The sequence below is a fragment of the Tasmannia lanceolata genome, unplaced genomic scaffold (genome assembly GCF_043159265.1).
Source record: "Tasmannia lanceolata isolate RefF3 unplaced genomic scaffold, GAP_Taslan_0.1 ptg000037l, whole genome shotgun sequence".
NCBI classification, from domain to species: Eukaryota; Viridiplantae; Streptophyta; class Magnoliopsida; order Canellales; family Winteraceae; genus Tasmannia; species Tasmannia lanceolata.
This window is the reverse complement of record NW_027518714.1, coordinates 410,476-431,376: the sequence shown is the minus strand read 5'-3', so window position 1 is coordinate 431,376 and position 20,901 is coordinate 410,476. Positions and strand designations below refer to the sequence as shown.

The 20,901-nt window shown below is 38.9% G+C and overlaps 2 protein-coding genes across 2 annotated transcripts; both read right to left on the bottom strand.

Annotated features, from left to right (window-relative positions):
• Nucleotides 1–1,106: 1,106 nt before the first annotated feature.
• On the bottom strand, nucleotides 1,107–5,339 carry LOC143862316 (Polynucleotidyl transferase, ribonuclease H-like superfamily protein). Its single transcript, XM_077373339.1, has 8 exons — nucleotides 5,084–5,339; nucleotides 4,820–5,004; nucleotides 4,121–4,205; nucleotides 3,672–3,780; nucleotides 3,464–3,552; nucleotides 3,318–3,382; nucleotides 3,137–3,218; nucleotides 1,107–1,584 (listed from the first exon to the last, which is right to left on the bottom strand). The coding sequence occupies exons 1-8, from the start codon at nucleotides 5,165–5,167 to the stop codon at nucleotides 1,414–1,416; spliced, it is 870 nt and encodes a 289-aa protein (XP_077229454.1). The 5' UTR covers nucleotides 5,168–5,339; the 3' UTR covers nucleotides 1,107–1,413.
• A 456-nt stretch (nucleotides 5,340–5,795) lies between these two features.
• LOC143862315 (acyl-coenzyme A oxidase 3, peroxisomal-like) lies at nucleotides 5,796–18,885 on the bottom strand. Its single transcript, XM_077373338.1, has 13 exons — nucleotides 17,953–18,885; nucleotides 12,053–12,170; nucleotides 11,848–11,955; nucleotides 11,491–11,663; nucleotides 11,276–11,375; nucleotides 11,013–11,087; nucleotides 10,761–10,891; nucleotides 8,182–8,317; nucleotides 7,980–8,099; nucleotides 7,756–7,902; nucleotides 7,567–7,671; nucleotides 7,378–7,479; nucleotides 5,796–6,336 (listed from the first exon to the last, which is right to left on the bottom strand). Exons 1-13 carry the CDS (start codon nucleotides 18,435–18,437, stop codon nucleotides 6,088–6,090), a joined length of 2,049 nt encoding a protein of 682 aa, XP_077229453.1. The 5' UTR covers nucleotides 18,438–18,885; the 3' UTR covers nucleotides 5,796–6,087.
• Nucleotides 18,886–20,901: the final 2,016 nt, after the last annotated feature.

Below are 20,901 nucleotides of genomic sequence, written 5' to 3'. Positions count from 1 at the left end.
ATGGTAGTATGGTGTGCCCATCAAATGGACGGTTTGGATTTTCCTATGGTGTGGCACGTACAGTACTTTTTGGCAAGTGGGATTGGGAATTAGGGATCTGCTAGGGACTATTGATCAATTAAATGAATATGAGAGCAACCACCTTTGTCCCCATGTTAATAAAATGAATAAGACAAAATCTTAGCCTATGTGGGTTGTGTGGCTACTCTCACATGCAACAACCAAGCCGCAACATACCTGAAGTGATTGTTCCTAGCAAATCTTTAGTTTTAAACCTAACATTTAACAAAGTAAAGTGAGAAAGTAAAGTGATTGTCCCCGAAGGATGCGGGGCAGGGAAGGGGAGGGGACGGAGATTATATATTCCCCGTGGGGAGGGGAGGGGGATTCCCCACCATCCCCGCAGTGGGGAGGGGAAGGGAGGGGGAAAATTCCCCGCAGAGGGGAAGGAGTAGGGGACCCCAACATCCGGGCCCGACCCGCCCCGTTGCCAGCCCTACTTTTGGGCAAGATTTCAATATCTGCTTCCGGTCCCTCTCCACCCACGCATCAGAAACAAATGGACTGGTGATAAGCCAGATGCAGCAGGCCTTTTTCTTCCCCTCTCCACCCTCCGGTTGTCCTTTTATAAATTCCAAGAAACCTATGGTCATCAGCATATGTACGAATATAAACCCCACTGCGGAACGCCACCTTCAGGAGGAAGTCATGGCTCATCAAGGGTACTCAGTTATCATCATCATTCTATAATTTTATTGGATGTCTGAAAAAAGTTTTAAGTCCGAGCGACCATGGGGTGAGATGAGGGTCGCATGGCAAAATCAAATTTGGATCTTTCTTCCAGGGTCGAGGAACAACTATCCATGGCCCCATCCATAATCATCTATGACGATATTGTTGACCCCTGTTTTTCTGCACTGCCCAAGTACACAACCTTGTATGATGTTACATGTTTTTCTCCATAGGCCAAGGACATAATCTTCTATGATGTTACTGTTAACCCCTGTTTTTCCTGAATTTTCAAAGTACACTGCCTTATTTGATGTAACATGTTTTTTTTTTCTCCATTTCCTAATGTTGCTTCAACCAAATAATGTACATCTTCGTTAACATAACACAAACAAAACCACCTCCAATCTCTAGCATGCTTAAGAGTTAAGTGCGCACAAAAGACAAGTGAAAATACTCAAAGCCCTTTCCACTTAATCCTTACACGATTTTGATTTAAGAAACAAAAATGCGCTCTAAATTGAACTCAAACAACACAAATGATGATACATTTAAAAAATGGCACCATGCCCGTTAAGAAAATTGTTGAAAAGCAGGTTTTGCTCGAGCTAAGTTCAGGCAATTCGGCCACCCCAAAGCAGTTAGGATACTTCACTATGAAAGCTCCCGCCATCAAATTGATTCCTACGATGGAAAAACACCATCAGACTTTGCCGTGTCACTGTTTGTTGGCTTCTTCTTGCGTTTATGGTTCTTCTTCCGCTTTTCTTTAAACCTCATGTGCTCTTTAATACTTCTCTCCCATCCCTTCTTATGTCTTTGATAGATCAGCATCGCAGCTTGAGCATCCTCAATCTGTAAGCCAGTCATTAGGCCAAAGTATTCAAAGGTGTTTCTGTTGCTCCAAAATATCATGTAATTGATTCTTTGGGCTAGCAGAACTGTCCATCATATTTCTTTGGCTGAGTGGCATGCACTTACATGGCGCCCGATTTTAATTTAATCTAAGGTCAATATTTCAATGAGCACCCGCTTCACAAGATTTTACAGTGAACCAGGTTGGCCCACGGTATACCTGTCACCTGTGGTGATTGCTGCCGTTGGGCTAGTGGACCACGACTAATACAGGTGATTGCATTTGGTCTGTTCGTGATTGGATGATCCTAGGCTGTTGATCAGTATCTTGATAGAAGGGGTATCAGAAGGAAATCTTAAAGGTTACAGGTTGTTTCACTTTCACCTCCGTTGGGACTAAGTGTGTAATGTTGCCTAGAAATCATCCTTTTGTTCTTCGCTAAAGGCTGAGATTAAAACACATACTTTTAACTCTTCACGTAAGAGTGAAAGGCTGATTCATGGGCAACACGCTTAGTCACAACGGAGGTGAAACTGCCTCTTATAAGAAGGTATATTTTTCTATAAAGATTTTGTTCCAACAGCTTTGAATCAACCAATCACAATAGGATCAAAGCGCATGAGTTGGACAGGTAGTGGTCCCAAGATCAAGGAACCAAGCCAATACGGTGAAGCGTCACCACACATACAGCAGGCCAGATCGGTGCAACAAAATAAAAATAAAAAATAAACAGGAGGTTGTTTGTATCGTTATTTTCTTTTAATTGTTGATGAGGTTAACTGACGTGGTGTTTTACTGAGAAAATAGAGATCAAACTGGGAATAAAAATACCAAGAGGCAAATGATCATGACTGAATCCTAAAAGTAGCTCACAAGTCCACTGAAGAAAAATGCCCACGCCGCTCAGAATGTCAAGGGTTCTAAAGTTCCAACAGGAACTAACACACTAAACAGAGAGAGCTGAGTCAGACTCAAATGGGCTGTTCGCGGGAACAAACAACAGAAATCTAATGAAACAAGCAGAAAAAAGTCGAACAAAAAATAGAAGTCTGAAAATAAAAAGTTAGCATAGGCCACAGAAGGATGCATTTCTTTTGAGGGAACATGATGCGTGGATCATAGTTAGCAAAACTCCTTTTTAAACAGTGTTTTTCTCCCAAAGAAAATGTGTTTTATTGGTGTCCGTTTAAAACTTTTACTGTACCGTACGTTTTTTAGGAAAACATTTAAAACGTTTTAAAAGCGTTCTAAACCTTTTAAACAGGATTTTCTGACCAACTTTCCAATTTTACCCCCACCGTAATATGTAAACGGCAAAGAATCTAAATGCATTTTTTTTTTTCCGATTTTTTTACTACATTTTTTTCTAAACCAATACCGTATTAAACTTGAAACTTTTCAGTCCTGTTTTTTTACCAAATCACCGTTTGCTAACTATGGGGTGGATGAATAATGTACTTGGATGATCACAAAAAATAATGCAAGTAAATCCAACAATGCATACTTGAATTCCCTCCGACAAAAAACCTAATTAGAGACTAAGGAACTTACTGGGCAATGTTCTTTTTGTTGAATCTTGATTCCAAGAATCTCCGCTGCGAGATCCCTAAGCGCTCTTTTCCGCCCTTCTGTTCTGCATCAGTCAGAAGATTAGTATAAGATATGGCAGAATACTGATAAGTTAAACTTTGTAAACACTAACTATAATAATTGAGAATAAAGCACACCATACTTTATAAAGGGCTGATACTCTGCGGTGTCCCTCATGTCGTTCTTTGGATGACTCAACAGCAATGCCTATCAAAACACGCTCATTTGAGTTAAAACATTCAGATATTACGACGCCCACAACTATGACTTAAAAACAAAGTGATCAACCTTAAGATCATTGCGCAAAGCATGACCGACAAGGATCCTTCCTCTGATCAACTCTGCCACTTTCTTTTGTACAGCCCCAAACTCCTTAGCTGCAGAGTCACCTTTCTTACATCAGCAAAAAGAAATGACTGCTCTATCGCCAATTTACACTTAGACAAATAATATGACAGCAATGAATGTGAACTAGGGAGGAAAGATCCATGGCAACCTTTCCATAAGTTGTGTGGTCGTATTCCACTAATTTCTGTACGGAAGTCAACGACACGCTCTAAAGGGCGAACATACTCATCATATATAACGTTCCCTGATGCATTCACCTGCAACAAAAATTACATTTACTCATTGTATGAATCTAACATAAACAACGTAGTGAGAGAGAGAGAGAGAGAGAGAGAGAGAGAGAGAGAGAGAGAGAGAGAGAGAGAGAGAGAGAGAGAGAGAGAGAAAACTTAATATAAGCTGTGGTGTTACCATGTGTGTGTGTGTGTGTGTATGAGCTGTTGTGTTTAATTAACCATGTGCAGATATTACGACCAAGGTGCCTATGGCAAGTACAGATTATGATATAGTAATGAGTGAAAGAAACAGAAAAGAAGCTATTATAGTTAGCGAAAGAAGATGAAAGAAGGTACTATGATTAGAAGAAGTGATGTGTACCAGTGTGATCCGTCCAAGGGCGCTTTTGTTTCCTTGGGGACTGATGCCGACCATTTCACAATCCATGGCTATTGCATCTGTTAAGCTGCCACATTTGAGATCAGCCAACCATGCTATTAAACAACTATATTCCAGATTCCACAGCATGCCACCAACGACATGCATATCATAAAAACCAATGAATATTCCAAAATAGTAGGTGCATAAGAAACGAGAAGGAAACATATATCATCGCTAGATTAAATCTAAGGGTTTCCAAAAAATGCTCCCATCTGTTGTGGTTCTGGGTAGAGAGGCATAAATGGCAATGCAATATGTAGAAGGGTAAGAAGATCAACCATTGAGAAAACACAGTTACAGGACGGCAAAAGAGAAATCTAGCACCGAAGAAAAAATGAGTACTTGATGCATATAAACTGTTGTTTAAGAAGGAAAAAGTGAAGCTTTACAGATCAATTCAAGCCATTGATTCATGCAACCACTGTATGCTTTATAAGGGTCACATTCATGTAAATGTATAAATGTCTTGACATTGATTAGCAAAAGAGCTCCTGAGCCACCATGAAAGCTGTTGAGGTTAAGCCAAAAGGCAACCCTAATTAACGATTCGATTTGATTAGGCAAAAACCCAGATCGAAGAAATAAGGAACACATGATGTTAAGTGAGTTGAGAAAGGCGATAGCTAAAAATTAAGAAACCTGCAATCGGTAGTGGTTGGAGTCAGCAGAGACGCTGCCGATTCTTCCGGCCTCTCTTTGCGTTTTCCTGCAAGCAAATATGGTGGAGGCAGCTGAGGGGATATACCTAACGGCCTTTCTACGATTTTTCTCTTCAAATCAAAAGACTCCGGTTCCGAATGTTTAGGGCGTCGGCTTTTTAGTTTCTGCAACCGAAAAAAGGAGCGGCTTCAAAACCCTATGTTCTTCCTCTTATTTGGGGGTAGAGAGAGAGGGAGAGTATACCTGTTGCAGGTTGGCCCAGTTGGGATTGAGGAGCGAAGGCTTGGGCTTCTCACCACCCATTTCTTTTCTATCGCCTCCTTTCATTTCATCTTCTTCGTCTTCGAGGGTCCGCCACACCCTCCTTTATATATCTATAGGAAATGCGAGGGTTTTGGAACTTTTGCCTCCGCTAAACTCCTCTTACTCTTATGTCACCGCATTTAGTTTCAACCCCTCCAGGGGGACCCACCTTCCTGCGATGGAAAATTTTGCAGTATCTGAGTAAAGCATTTTCCCATCAAATTTTTACCGTTAATGTTTGCAATGGTCAATACACACAGATCCATTTCAAGTTTCAAGATGCCACTACACCGATTAGTCTTACCTATACAGCTGTACGGGATTTTATGGGGTGCGGCCGATAAAAGTACCGCCCTTGATATTTGATCCAACATTACTCTAAAAAGAGTTTTTTATACGTACCGTCAAAGCAGTACCACCCTTGATATTTGATCCAACAGCAGCCCATCCTGGACTTCAGTATCTACCGGAGGTGCCATGGAAATTTGAGTTCCAACGTGATACACTTAACCTTTAATGGCCAATTGCTCAATTTGAAATGACTCTGGTTTGAGTCTGGTCCAATTGCAATTACCATAGGTTGCGGTGGGCCAAGTCCTCATATACCATATGGTCAGGGGGTGGCCCACCACATACAAGCGAAGGTCAAATCTTAAATAAGGTGACAAATATATTGTAAAAAAGAGTAAATTACATCTCCTTATTACTCTCAATTCAGAGTTAGAGTGGAAACCAAACCTGTTTCCATCCACCGCAAGTTTGCATTCAAGTCTTTATTAATAAGAAAGACAAGTTGTTCACCATTTTGAACTTTATTGGTACAGGAAGTAGTAGATTTGATTTCCTAATTCAAAATATAATGATCTCAAGCAAACAAGTCAACAAGATGACACCAGCTGCTTTATTCATCTCATACTCTACTGGAAGGCCATGATGGCATGTTGCTAGTGCTGAAGTGAAGACCATGAATTTGCTTCAACCCAGTCAAAAGCAATTGGACTGAGCATAGCATCAGGAATTCCAAAGGAGCTGACTATTGCAAGTGCATGAGGTCTCAGTTCACTGCATAGTATCATCACTTCTTTCCTCACAATGATTGCATTGTCCGGCGACAGATACCCATATCTAAGAAATGAAGCATCTTCTTCCAAATTGATCACGGCATACATACACCTCAACAAACCCAACACATTCTGCAAAAAAGAAAATGCACGGTTGATATTTGACATAATCATTTTACAAGAAAATAGACAACCTCCATCTGCTTATGAAGAAATAAGGCGCTAGATGTCCAGTGCTCTAAAGCATAGTTGCCACAGCGGAAAGTGAGTGCAGGAAATGAAGCAGAAAGCGAGAAGAGAGTATCTAAGTAAAGAAGAGATGTGTTGAAAGTGCCACCTAAAGTTGACATGGCGCATGTGACCAGCCAGGTTGATAGAAAACAGGATGGTTGAATAGAATTACAGTATGCCATTTCAAAAAAAAAAAGTAGTAAGGAAGACATAGCAGTTGAATAGAATTACAAGTTTTAGGAATTTATAGTTTTACATATTTTATTCATTGAAGTTTAGACTAAGCTATTGGAAACAAAATCCAGAAAAGTTCTATTTGAAAGTTGGGATTAATTTTTTAAGTTTTAAATACAATCCTTCAGCATTATCATGAGGGAAAAAATACTCTTTAATTTTGACTTGATGTAATTGGGGAAATTACCAGGCCTTTGGGCTTGGTTTATTTGGACGGGAACGCCTCATCCCCTGGTTGTAGTTTATTATTGGGAGTACAATTTGTCACCTTTTAAAAAAAAAACACTCTTTTTAGAAAAAAAAATCACCTAAACAAAAAGCAGTCTTAATTAAGAGGAAGGATATAGGAAACACACTTTCCATAAATTTGGTAAGCGAGAAGAAAGCAAGCTTTCTACCCGACTAGGAAGCTTCCGGTAACGAGCAACAAAAATCTTCTGACTCCATAAGAGAGGCTTATTCTATGACTACACCCTTGATGGATGAGTTGGTTGTCATATTTCAGTCTGCTAAACTGACTTATGCAACCAATAAATATAAAAAATAAGAGATAACTTTAGTCTCCACAATTTCCGGTCAAGGAAGTGTCTGTAGACACATCCAATCTAACACATGGAGGGCTCAAATACAGAAGCACACTGGAAGACCTGCCGGTAGCTCATGCTTAGATCTTAATAATAAATAATACAGAGTAACTTCTACAGTTACCTTCAATGAACCAGCAGGCACGGCTGTCTCAGCCTCCAAAAAGGCCTGGAACAGCACTCGGTCGGTGAAGGCTCTTGCCAAGTCTTCTGCAAGTTGATAGCTCTGGTGCACAAATATTTAATCAACATGTCGACGGAGGAAGAGAAGAATGCTCAGAGGTGTGCAGAAGTTAAAAGAAAGAATTATTACCAGGATGAATGCATACTCTCTGCTTTCTCCCTGTGCCTGATACCGAGAAACCTCAGTGGCAAAGTGCTTCAGTAAATCTCTCTCTCTCAAGCAGAATATATCAGTCTGATACAGATAGATGAAAAGTGTCAATATATATTCTGATAATGGTTGTTATGGAGATGATAGACGGTGCTAAGAATTCATTGCCTGGAATTGGATGCTCCTGAGAATAGAGCTTGTCAGTTGAACTGGAATAACAGGGCAAGCATCGTTCAAATGTTCTAAACCTAATTCTTTAAAGGGCATCTTCTTCTTCTGAGCCGCTACATATTCTGCAAGGAGTATCTTGCTAACCTGATTCCACACACCCAAACCATAAATCCCACAGCTTCGTATTGATCAGAAGAAAACCGAACATTATCTGATACTACCTGTTGCATCAGTACATTATTGTCCCCCTCAAATGTAGACTGTACATCGAATTCACCCTTGAGATGACCAACCCGGTTTTCTGTCTTCAGACCTTGCCCTCCACAGGCTTCGCGGCATTCCTGATACATGTATATTGTTCAATTGATGCAAAAATAATAGCCTTAAGAATATGGAACTTCATAGATATATGCATCTTGTGACCTGGAGAGTCCTCATGTTATGCCAAGTGAATGTAGCCTTCAATGCACTTGATAAAACATGTAAGGTTTTGCTGGTCGCAGGGGTCCTATTTACACATATCCTCTTCAGATCATTCCCTGCACAGCTCATGGCACATCTGTTGCACAAACAGTGAAAAATCCAGTGACAAACCCTTTCAGGTTTATGATCGCAGAAGTATATCCATGTATACCACTCCAATGAGAAAATATTCCAAGTCAACGCACAAAAAGCCATTTGCACCTTTTTGTACTAAAAATCCAGGGTTCCACAAAACATTTACAGGGGAAGGGAGTGTGGTCAGAAATCCCTACGTTTTGATATTATTAAATTGACTGACCATCGTCTATCTTGTGTGCTCGCCCATCAAGGAGTGCCATTTTAATATTATAATATAAAAGAAGTGGCCACTGCCAGACAATTCAGGCAACTGGAGAACTTTGGCCAAGTAACACAGAGAATTCAGTAGAACAATATATGTGCATATACATGGGATATTACAACGTTCACTGCAGAGTCAAAAGTCAACTTCTGTAAAAAAGGATGCGCCTGGCCTTGGAGAGCATCAAGGGCAGGTTTCTATCATTTGGCACCTCCAAAAATACATCTTGTCTTTTGGTGGACTGTTAAAAATGGAAATATCCCCATCACTTTTAAGAACCAGTGGAATGCAAAGCCATTTTCACCTGCTCATACTAAAAATCTAGGGTTCTCCAAAAACTAACTGGGATTGAGCTTTTAGGCTCTTTCACCTCTAGACAAAACAAAGGAAAATCCCTATATATAATAATATATAAAGGAGGTTAACTCAACTTGAAAAGCATTAATATGATATAATACAGCGCAAATACTCGAAATTAAGCATCTCGAAAGAGTATTTTCAGGACACCACCAAAATTTTCATCCAATACTGAAGCATTGGGGCTAATCTGATGTTTAAGGAAAACAAAATGCTTGACCATGTGATTCATTTAACTCATGCATAGTGACTTTTTCTTTCAGAAGTCTGGTGGTAATCTCATATTTTTAAGTGAATCTAAGCATTGGACAATGGGATCAATTCAACAAAGTATAGGTGACTAATGGGCGCATAGTTTATAAAATATTCAAAACTTTCTGGAAGTGTTATAATAGGCTTTATCAAGTGAGATAATCGAGAAGGAGGAGCAAAATCTCAGGAGAAGAATAAAGTGGCGAAAGCAAAATCTCAGGAGAAGAATAAAGTGGGAATGATATACAACAGGGTGTTTCAACAAGAATAAATTGCCACGCACACTACCAATCAGGGAAAAAAAGAACATACAATAGGAGCACAACCTCACAACAAACTTACACAGAGACAGCAAACACGAGGCAGTTGGCTCAATACAACAACTGTCAGAAGTAGCACATTTAGTAAAAATGACTGCTAAATATTATACCCCATTAACAAGTACCAGTAATGATTACCATGAAAAAAAGTACTAGTAACAATTGTGGTCAAATTACAAAACTGTGGAAGTGAAAATCAAATGCCACTTTTAGTTTTAGTGCCCCAGCATGGCAGCTTCAGTGTCAAATACTAATACATGAGCTGGTCCTGGCCCAAAATAAAACTTAGCAATGATAACCATGATATCAATCCAGGCCTCATAGGTCATAATACCCTTTCATTCAAGAAATGCTTGATCAGGTGAAGCCAAAACAGGGAAAATAATCTGAAGTGGGGAGCAAAAAGATTTTACTCCGAAATTAAACAATCCAATACTCAAGTTAAAAGTAGAATTTTTAATGTACGTGGTTTAAGAAAACCAATTCAAAGTTGTATGTGGTGCGGATGATGCAGGAGCATCATCATCCATGCTCAAGATTCAAAATAAGACAAGAAGAAAAAAAATTAAAGAAGCCTGATGAATCCCACATTTTTCGATCAATATTTTTTTAAGGGTGGGTTGTAGAGAGGTATTTTCTTTTGTTTTATTAAGGATGCGCTTTTGAGGATGTTTAAAAGGCATACAAACAAGAATATAATTAGAAAGTTTGGGTTTTGAGTTTCTCTAAAACTAGGGTAGTTTTTGCATTATATAGTTCCACTAGAGTTGTTTCATGTGGCCAGACCATTGTAAAATTTTGAGTATGGTACTCAAGACAGCGTGTGATACTATAATCCTTGTGGAGTGATTTTACAAGACAAGAACAGTGTGATTTTGTTCCTTCCCTCTTTTTTTCTAGCAAACAATATGACTAGTCGCTCATTTTCTTCATCTTTGAATAAAGGATTTTTTTTTCCATCGGTATTTGTTGCTGAAGTTTTATAGTGACATCTTGAATTGAAAACCTCATAAAAAGGGATATTTGTTTGTAGTTTGTAATTTTATATTGCTGGACATCAAGAACCCCCGGCACCCCGGGAATGGACAAGCTTAAGAAATTGGTTTTTGATAGAAAGGATTTGGCTGATGTTGAACTTACCAGTTACCACTTGCTACATTCCAGAGAGGCAAGACAGCAAGAGAGCTCTGGTAATTCATGAAGGAAGTAAAATAATTTTTTTATACAAAAGGGACAAGTGAAATACTTACGTCTTTGCAAGGAGGGGTAAGAGCCGCCTCTGATGATTGGGGTAATCAAGCAATAGAACTTCAGGCTTATTCGGGGAAATGGAGAAAGCCCTCCTTGTCTGTGCATAACGTATGGCAATTGCCAAACTAGTCTGACAAAAAAAACAAGAGATTGGTTAACAACCTATAATGGTATATTTCTTTACTCCATTAAAATATTTGATAGCAAGTACAAACATTAGCGAAAGATCCTGATTTAGGGATTAGATTCACCTTTGATATATATATTGCATTGACTGCAATGTTTACACGACCAGTTGTCAGAGGGGCCAAAAAAGCTGCAAATCTCTGAAATATGAACATATGCTTTACTGATTACAGAGTGCAATTTCAACAAATTAAACAACCAAAGTTTCTGATGCTAAAGCTTCTTCATGTCAGGGCTGTCTCTAACAGATTTGGGACAATTACGAAATGCAGGTTCCGTGATAAATCACGGAAATAACCTTCAACAAAGAATAATAAGTTTCCCTCACCTGATTTGGATCTTTTATAGCACTCAGATATTTCCCATCCGGAGAGACATCGGCAACTGAATTCAGCAAGTTCTCTCGAGGGATTCGGACATTGTCAAACCTAAAAATGAACTTAAGCAATATATCATGTGACCTCATAAAATTCAAATTTATAAACGATGTATAATGCTGACATGATCTAAAAAAATATTAGCTCCAGAAAACATATTTATTACCAGATTCGACCATTGTCAACTCCATTCAGACCAATTTTATGACCGCAATCAGCAATACGAATGTTTGGGCAAATACTTCCATCGGCATCCCTGATCTGGACTATGAATGCATGGACCCCTTGATTACTTCCATTTATATGCAGTTGAGAGAAAACTATTGTGTGCGTAGCATGCTACAACGGATTAGTAGAAATGCGTGTCAGAATAAATTTTAAAATTGCATGGCAGCACAAACAGTAGATATGACATATTATTGAGTACAAACGTGTCTAGACTAGTGCCATTACAAGGTCTGTGCATTTGATCTCATCTTATAACCAGATGCTAATGCAAGAAACCAAAAAAAAAATTCTTTACATTAGCAGATCCTCCAATCCAGTACTTCTGAGCTGATTCACAGGGAGTGTTTATAACAAACTCTCCAGTGTTTGAGTCATAAGTGGTGACTGTCTCAATCCCTCGGACCTGATATCAATTATTCAAAACATAATTAGAAAAAAATGGCAGATAGAAGGAATAAGAAGTCATACTTGGGCCAAGTGACATAGTAATATTCATGTACATTGCTTCCATGTCCCAACTCAGACATTGCAAAGCAGCCCTTGACCAAATAGTTTTCGGTATCCTTCAACCACTTGTCATGATGGCGCTTTGTACCAAAAAACTGGATTGCACCACCCCTGTAATTCAGAAACACCACTTCAGTATACCAGATACACTAATTATGAATAAATGTCTCTTTATATACAAAGAATGCCTATTGTGATATGCAGAATTCTCCAAAAGCCCGAAAAGATTGAAATACCCAATTCCATAAACAGAATTTTGTCATTTCTTGATAGAAGCCTGAAGTGATATTCAATTTCTTGAGTCACTTGTTCTGAGTGTTCAACGTAGCTCCAAAATAAATAAATCTGTAAAATCATTGAAACCTTGATGCCAAAAAGTTTGTAAGTTCCAGAAAGCTGATTGGGGTCTTCTATTCTAGAGTCTAGATGCAGAGGGTATTCAAATTCGTGTAGATTATTGCAAATAAAGGGATGGTGACCCCTACAGTAATGAGCAGAAGTAGTTGGAGAATTTATACGGTTGCTAATTAAGAAAATAAACAAGAAAAAAGAAGAAGAGCAACTAACTGTATCCCAGACTTTGCTGGCTTATTGGTTGGGTGCCCCACATGCATGGTAGCACGAAATCTTCATGCACATAGGTGACTTTGGTACAATAACAACATGAACTCATACGGTTGCTAATGGTTGCTACTTAAGAAAATAAACAAAAAAAAAAAACTAAATGTATCCCAGACCTTGCTTGGCTTCCTCATGTGTGGTGCCATGAAGTCTGCATGCATATAGGTGATTTTGGTACAGTACACAACATGTATGCAGACTTTGGTCTGGAGGGTTGCAAATAGTCCTTGGCATGTAGATTGGGTCATGCACTGGTGAAGTTTTTCAAGTAGAAGAATGGTAAATGGAAGGGTACATGGAACCATGCTATGCATTTCAAAGGGCGTGGAAAATGAACCAGTATGGTAACTTTACAGGACAAATTGAAATGCCAAAAGCCCGTGCAGATCAGCCAGATCAACTCCTGCCTGTGTAAAATACCCAGAATATCCTGCACGTGTGCATCAACAAGGCCTAACATCTGAACAATTATAGGTTAGTATGTTGTTGAGGAGGCAAGTACATATGAGCATGACCATGCATTGGTGTAGGGCAATGTAGCTTCCACCAATGAAATTAAGGCTAAAAAGACATTTTACAACACCCACACATGGACTAGGCAGACAGGAAGTCAGGATGCCAGCTGCAAAGAACACCAATTAAATTAGGACTACTCTAGACAAATCTTCTACTTTGGTGTCCTGCTTCAACATCTCTTGGTCCATAGATTTAGATCCTAAACTAATCTATTTTGCAGTTTTTTTGTGGCCATTCCTGTTTCTGCCACTCCCATTAACAAAGCTTCTAACACTTTTTTCTAGCAATGACAACTAAATGACTGGAGCCATCAGAAGAAGGTGCTTCTACTTGCACACGTGCTAAGAAACTTGCTTTCAGGATAAGCTCTTAAAGATAACCACATAAACGAAGACGGATGAAGATTGGTAAATGAAGACAAGTAAAGCACTGTTAGTCCTAAGAATAAAGGTGGAGAAGGCATTCACCAAAAATAAGAAAGGGCAGAGGTGGGGAACAACCTTATGGCTATTGGGGATGAGAATACCCTTACGAAACCTAGGAAAAGGTTGATGTAGTATCTTTGGAACAAGATTGAGCCACTGAGGTTGTACCTTAAAACCTCAGTGGAAAAAATATATACAAACAAGTTCAGTTATCAGAGGTTGTAGCTTAAAACCATTCATCAAATAATGAAGAGTTCCATGACATTGTAATGTCCATATGAGGTGAGTTCCATGACATTGTAATGGCCATATGAGATTTGTCAAACCAGCCTCATTCTTGGAGGCAGTTTGATATCAACAAGAGTGGCTCTTGATTAGAGAATCTGTGTAGGGGTTCAAATCCTGGCAGCGGAACTTTCACACAGTTTTTCTTTTGCCATTAAAAAAACGATTACAGTTGATTGTGGAGTAAGCATTTTGATATCAACTAGAGTGGCTCTTGATTAGAGAATCTGTGGAGGACTTCAAATCCCGGCAGCAGAACTTTCACACAGTTTTACTTTGCCATGAAAAAAATGATTACAGAATCTGTGGAGGTCCTCTACCCTAGTAAAAAAAAGAAAGAACAGAAAGATCAACACAGAAAGAGGAAAGACCTAAGCGGCTCAAAACAAGCAGATGTGATCTCAGAGAAAAAGGATCTTGAAAGGACCAAAAGTCTGACAAAGGTTGCTATGGGCCAATCAAGAGTTTAGCAAGAGATTGCAAAGTCAAGAGTGAGGTTGAACTTGCTTTTGTGAGTTCTTTGCTTCAGGATACCCTATTTTTCATTGAGAAATGTATCATGAAGCAACGGACTCACAAAATCAAGCAAGCAGCAACAAAACATGATACATAGAAGTGCTTGATTTAGTATTTTTCATAACAAAACTGATATAGACGGTGCATCGTCAAAGGATGAGGCCAATTCATGAGCTCACAATGGGAAAGAGGTAGGATATGCTCCTACTTCTTGAGGTTTCAGCAAAATATACTAGCTGTGATGAAAAGAAAACCTGCAACTGTAACATAACAATGACACGAGCTATGATACTTGGATCCTTTAAAAACTTCGAGTATTCGAGTTTGAGCTAAGGGTAAGGGAAACTCTTCGGTACTCCTTATCCATATCCTTTTGTACTTAAATTTCTTTATTACTTGGATAAGTCTCAATTCGAGTGATGGGGACATCAACAACAAGCGTGGATTCAAAGTTTACAAACGCAAACGTGGACGAGAATGATGGCGTAGACTCTAGCATGGGCCACAGACATTGCCGTCTTTTTCTTTTATTATTTACTTTCTATTTTCGTCATTTTATTTGTAGCCTACTTTTTAGGTATCAAAGCTCACCCGTTTGGTGTGTTTTTGGTATTATTAGAAAGGTTTTTCAATTACCTAACTAACGGCCCAAGATCACATGATTTAGATGTGATTTGAGCAAGTTATGAGTGTTTTTAAGAAGGGGTATAGGTCAATTACGGGATTACTATTTTTGGTAAGTTTTTATCTTTATTTAGCTTTGCTTTAGATTAGATGAATGGTTGAGATTAGTTCTTAACTTTAGGTTATTTTCTATGGTTTCTTTTTCTTATAAATACATCTTATGAAAGCAATGTAAGGGACTTTTGAATATTGAATAGAATTGAGATTTTCTTTTGTGAGAGCTATTGTGGCTTGGACTTCTTCTTCTTCTCTCCTCTTGGTGGTTTGGAACCATCTTCTCTCATCTCCTCCCCTCTATTATCTTCTATTTCTTCAATCAAATTAGCACAAAGAAGGTTAGTAAATCAAATTTTTTTTTTTTTTTTATTTGTTCTTGAACCCTAAAATACAAAAAAAACCCAAAATCCATAGATCTCTCTCGTTCTTCAAGATCTCGTTTCGAGACTTTGAAGGATTGTTTTTATGCTTAAACCTAAGCCTAACCACCCAAGAACCCTAACTTTAAATCGCTTTTGAGCCTTATTGAAAATTTGCACAATTTTCAAGCCCGAAAACCCTTTTTTAAGATCCTTAGCTTAGACCTACCATCAAATCAGAGCCTAAACCCTAGATTAACCTTTCTTTTACCTTCTAAACCTTAACCGAAGATTTGGACAGCAGTATTAAACAAAATCCCATATCTGCCAAATTACCAAAATACCCCTACAACCCAAAACTGGACCGTTTTAAGCCTTTTACTGCTGCTGGACATTTTTCTTTATTTTTCTTCATTGGATATTATTATTTTCATGCTTGTGTGACATCTATTTCAATGGTACTTGCATTAGATTTTAGTTATTTTAATTGGTTGCATGCGTAGATCTAGTTTCAGACTAAGATTGATTTGTATAAGGTTTAGTTCATGCTTAATTACAATCTTTACAACTATTTATGCTATTTAAGTCTCATTATTGCTGCTGTCCATAGATTAATTAGGAGTTAATTCGGCCCTAGGTAAGTTTTTAAGTGTACTTTTAATTTTCCGCGTAAGCCCTAAATTGTCCTAAAGCCTTAATCCCATTAGGAGTGTAAAATTTTCCCTAAATTAGGTATTGTCCTGCATCATCGAGGTACCCACATCTGATCCTTTTATTCTCCCATTGGATGTGACATATTAGATCCTTTTGCCATTTTTAAAAAACCTCAAGGGCTTTTTTATTTCCATTGAGTCCCAAAAATTTGAGCAAACAATGTTACTGCTTAAGCAATTTATTTTTCACTCATAATAGAAACCTGTAATCCATTGGATAACTTAGTCAACCATTCTACTTGGACTGCAACTTCATTTGCAGTTGAGTTAGACACGATATTTTTTATGGAAAAAGTAAATTAAAGATAGCATATCAAAAAACGACTTATTTAAAACAAAGTTATGGTATTGTGGCTCATGCATTATTAGATCAATCCAATATTGCTCATACATTTTTATTAGTTCTTTGTTATAATTTGATAGATGTTAAAGTTTAAAATTGGAGGTTTGTTTGAGTCGTAACTTTCAAATTGGAATTAATGATAAAAAATTTGTAGATATAGTAGTAGAAACATATCTACACATGATTCAAGTTTTAAGGATCCTTACCTATATCAAACAAAAGCATATTTTAGACACAGATTGTACATGTATCCTAAAATACTAGGGTACACAGATTGTACATGTATCCTAAAATATTGGGGTTTAGGGGAACCCCATACCTGATCCTCATCGGATGCTTGCATCCTTATTCTGAACATAGGATGCAAAGGATGGAAAAAGATAGAAGACACTACCAATTGGACTGTGGGATGTGAATGTATGAACCAATTGAAAAGGAGGAATTTATCAGAGTACAAGACTTTGGGGGAAAAGCATTGGCGCTCACAACAGATATTGTGAAGCACCAATTAATTGACTTGGCATTCTGTGTAACCCCTATTGACAGGACTAAGATGGGAGGAGCTCCAAGTGTATGGTTCGTAGCCTATAAGACTAGATGAGGTAGTGGATTCAATCTATGAGACCAACGATGATGTGATAGTAAATTTGAGCAGAACCAGTGAGACGCTTGATTATCCTTAAAGATGCTTGTCGTTTACACTAACAATATTACAATGTAGGGAGATATTAATCTCACATCAATTTTTTTTAACAGTGGAGTTTTTTTTAATGTTCAAGTTTTAATTTAGTAAGTTTTGAATGGTGGAAATTTATTAAAAAAGAACAAGTCTCAGAGACCGAGATGGTAAAAAACAACAGCCAAAAAAAGGAAAAGAAAAAAAACCAATAAAATAAACAGATAAACAGTGCTTGTACCATTTAATTAAACCAAAATTTAATAATTAAAAACAAGACCTGAATATCAGCAAAAAATTCAACAAAACAGAGAGTGCATCCTTATTTCATCCCACAACTTGCCTTACTCATAACCAGACATAACTTGAGATGTGGCAATTAATCCATCGTATCAAATCATGCAAAATATGGTGATGCTAATATCATAAAGTTGGAACCAAATCAAAAGATAGGTGGACAACACATACAAGTCCTATGTGGACACTAAAGATGACAGACATGAAAACTAACATATTGATCTATCAATCAATCTATCATGTAAGAAAGTGGATGGATGACAACATAAGTAGACCTTTAATGATTTATAAAGAGAGAGAAGGTGATTGTAGAGGGCAATTTCTTAGTAATAAGAAGAGATGCACCAAGAGCACCGAGATTGAGCATTTCAGGACATGGAAAGGCAAAGTCAAGAATCCTAATTTTTGCAGCCATGGCAACAGCATAAAAAAAAGGTGGGAGGAATGAGGAAATTAATTACCAGAGAAAGAAATGTACGCCGAGCTTTATAGCAAGAGAGTGATCATAAGTCCCAACGCACTCGAAGAATGCGAGCTTTCTCATCTCCGCTTGGGGCCCTCCGTCAGTCAACCAACCTTGAAAAACCCCTCGACTCAACAAATAGAGAATCCTCTTCATTGTCATCTCCCTCTGCTGCTCCATCGACTGGTTATAATCGGGAGCAGCAAAAACCCTAGATCCAATTTTTCTAGGACAGAAGAGACTGCTCTGTACCATCAATCCGAATAACCAATCCCGATCTTGGAGATGATGGCCGTCCATGAGTCGCCGTAACTCTCTAACGTCGAAATTGAACTCTTCTGAGATTTCGGGAGGAGAATATTGTAGACAGATAGATGATTGGAGAGGATGAGAATTTGAAATGGAAGTCCAAGGTTGGCGAAGGTGTCGGGTAAGAACAGAAGTTCGCCATGAGATTAGGTAAGGGGACGAAGGCGATTCCATTGATAGTACAGATCGAGGTGTAGAATTAGGGTTAGGGTTCCGCAGAGAGAGAGAGAGAGAGGTTTGAAGCGGTTGAAGTAATGTGGGTGAGGGAAACGATTGGAGGAGGAGGAGCGTGGGGTCTAAATAGTTACGCACCAAATTTGGTGGGTAGACTAATCCTTTGTCTCTGCTTACGTGTGCATCAGCAGAAAAAGTGATGCACGCACTCCTCTAATCTCCAGCGATCGTTTGTTACTCTGTTTTTTCCTTTGTGTCAGCTCTGTAGCTAAGAATTGAAAGGCGTGCCTCGTTACTCTTTTCCCTTATCCCAACAGTTCCAGTTGAATCCCATGACGGAAGCCAAGTCCTCAGCGGGCGTCCCTTCAATTCCGCCGTCACCCCTCCATATAATATCCCACCCCTGTTATTTGATCGGACATCACTACGCCTTTTAATAATTAATATGCTGCTGTGCCAACAGAAATGGTCCTTTCTCGCCTTTTTCATCCCACTACATACATTTATTCATCACCCCCTTCTTCTATCCTAACTCATCAGACTGCATTTATTATTTCTTCACTTTTACATCTTCTCCCGCTCTCATAAGTTATAACTACTTTTTTATCACGTGTATCCTAATTACAATGCCCGATTCATAATCCAAAAATAGGAGCTAGCACAAGGCAAAATGCTCGGGAGTCCAAGAGTGGGGTTCGGCTTGTGTACCTAGGGTGAAGCATTACCCTTCAATCGGAGGATTTTGGTCAAGACTGAAACCGAAACATCCGAAATTGGTGAAATGGACCAAATTTCGGTCAAAAGTTTGAAAATTTCGTCAAATTTAATTTTTTATTGCTTTCCCAAAGTTATGCCGAAATTTCAGCCCAAAAAATTCACCTTTCATCCTTCTTTACATAATTTCGACCGAAATTACCCCAGAAACTGAAATTTAAAACCTTGTGTACAGCTGCCCATGCATTGCACGTTGATAGCATGATTGGCGATGGGACATTGCATGATATGGTGTGATTGGCAATTATGCAATACACTGTCTATGGGTTACGAGACAACGACCTATTGGGCAACATGGCAGCACATGGCTTTTGGGTGCTGTGTTGGCAGAGGACTCAGAGATTTGCCGAGGATCCCATTCTGTCATGCCGCATGGCGACTTTCTACTGTGCTCGGGCCCCGAACCACATGTTAGCATGCAGTTGGGGCCCGAATTTGACTCTACAGTCGCCTTCTCAATCTTCTTCCCATGGTACTTCAATCCTTGGTGCGCATGGTTGAGGACCTCAACCCTTTTTTATCATCTTATCTATGCTTCATCGATCCTTATTTTGGTAGGCACCACTGATGGGATTTATCCCAGCCTTTGGATGTCCTAGCAATAATCAAGGGCTAGAACCAAATGTGATAAGATAAAACCAAACGTAACTAAAACAAATGTTGTGGGTTTTTGAAAAACCGAAAACGTTAACGAGAGTTGAGGGGGAGATCGTGTGGGGTAGTTGCGCGATGGGGAGCCTCCCCACGCTCTCCAAATCCTCTATAAGAGAGATTCTCAAGGTCCCTTGCTTGCACACCAAGATTTGCATTATCTTTCTTGTGTTATCCACGTCAAAAGATTGGTTGAGGCCAGTTCCCATCACTGACTTTGGTGGAGCAAGGAGAAACTAAGAGGAAAGAAGTTTTTCTGCAATTTCTTAAGTTCCAAATCACTATCAATGGCTACGGGTGAGTTATTTTTCCCGTTTACATTTTAGACCAAAGAAATAACATGTTTTCTTCAAAGTTTATCGCCAAAAATCCATGTCAATCTTCTCTTTGGATCAAAGAAGATTAATATGTGGTACAGAGCCATGGTTGAGGTGAAAAATGGTGAAGAAACCATGAAGAACGGTGAAATTTGAAGTTTTTAGGTGTTTTCCAGGCAGTTGGAAATTTGGATACCTCCGAAAATTTGACCGTCCGACATACGATCGGATGGTGTGGATGGATAGCCGGAAACGGTACGAATCCAACACCACCGGTCTTTCATCGATCGGACTTCGGGATCTCCTCTGGTGGCAAGTTGAAGTTGGGTTAAAACAATGGAAATCTAAATTTTTATCCAGAAATATTAATAAAATATTCAGTTTCCGGGGGGGGGGGGGGGGCGAGGACCTAAAGTCGTGGGTAGGTCCCACCCTTTCAGCCCATTTACACCGGATCCATTCTAGTTTAATATAATATAGTTATACATACACCATAACTGTGTATAAAGGAATGCCCATTTTGGATCCAACAGATTAAATGTATATAGTTCTACATACATACACCCTAACTCTGTATTTGGTAATTTGCGACTTACATGGCACTTTGATATGGCAGATCCCTTTGAATAATGTAACTTTTACTTTCTGCGGGGCATGCACGTCCCTGTGATGCACACGTCACTATGACGCGCGTGCATCACGTGACGCGCAATACATGAAGT

Excerpts from the sequence above, each read along its gene's own strand:
- LOC143862315 (XM_077373338.1), bottom strand. The coding sequence starts at position 18,437 with ATGGAATCGCCTTCGTCCCCTTACCTAATCTCATGGCGAACTTCTGTT. Across the intron at positions 11,664-11,847 it reads GGATTGGAGGATCTGCTAAT|CATGCTACGCACACAATAGT; the intron begins GTAAAGAATTTT and ends AATCCGTTGTAG. Across the intron at positions 7,480-7,566 it reads GAGAGTATGCATTCATCCTG|AGCTATCAACTTGCAGAAGA; the intron begins GTAATAATTCTT and ends TTTGTGCACCAG.
- LOC143862316 (XM_077373339.1), bottom strand. The coding sequence starts at position 5,167 with ATGAAAGGAGGCGATAGAAAAGAAATGGGTGGTGAGAAGCCCAAGCCT. Across the intron at positions 5,005-5,083 it reads ACTGGGCCAACCTGCAACAG|AAACTAAAAAGCCGACGCCC; the intron begins GTATACTCTCCC and ends TTTCGGTTGCAG. Across the intron at positions 4,206-4,819 it reads CCAACCACTACCGATTGCAG|CTTAACAGATGCAATAGCCA; the intron begins GTTTCTTAATTT and ends CAAATGTGGCAG.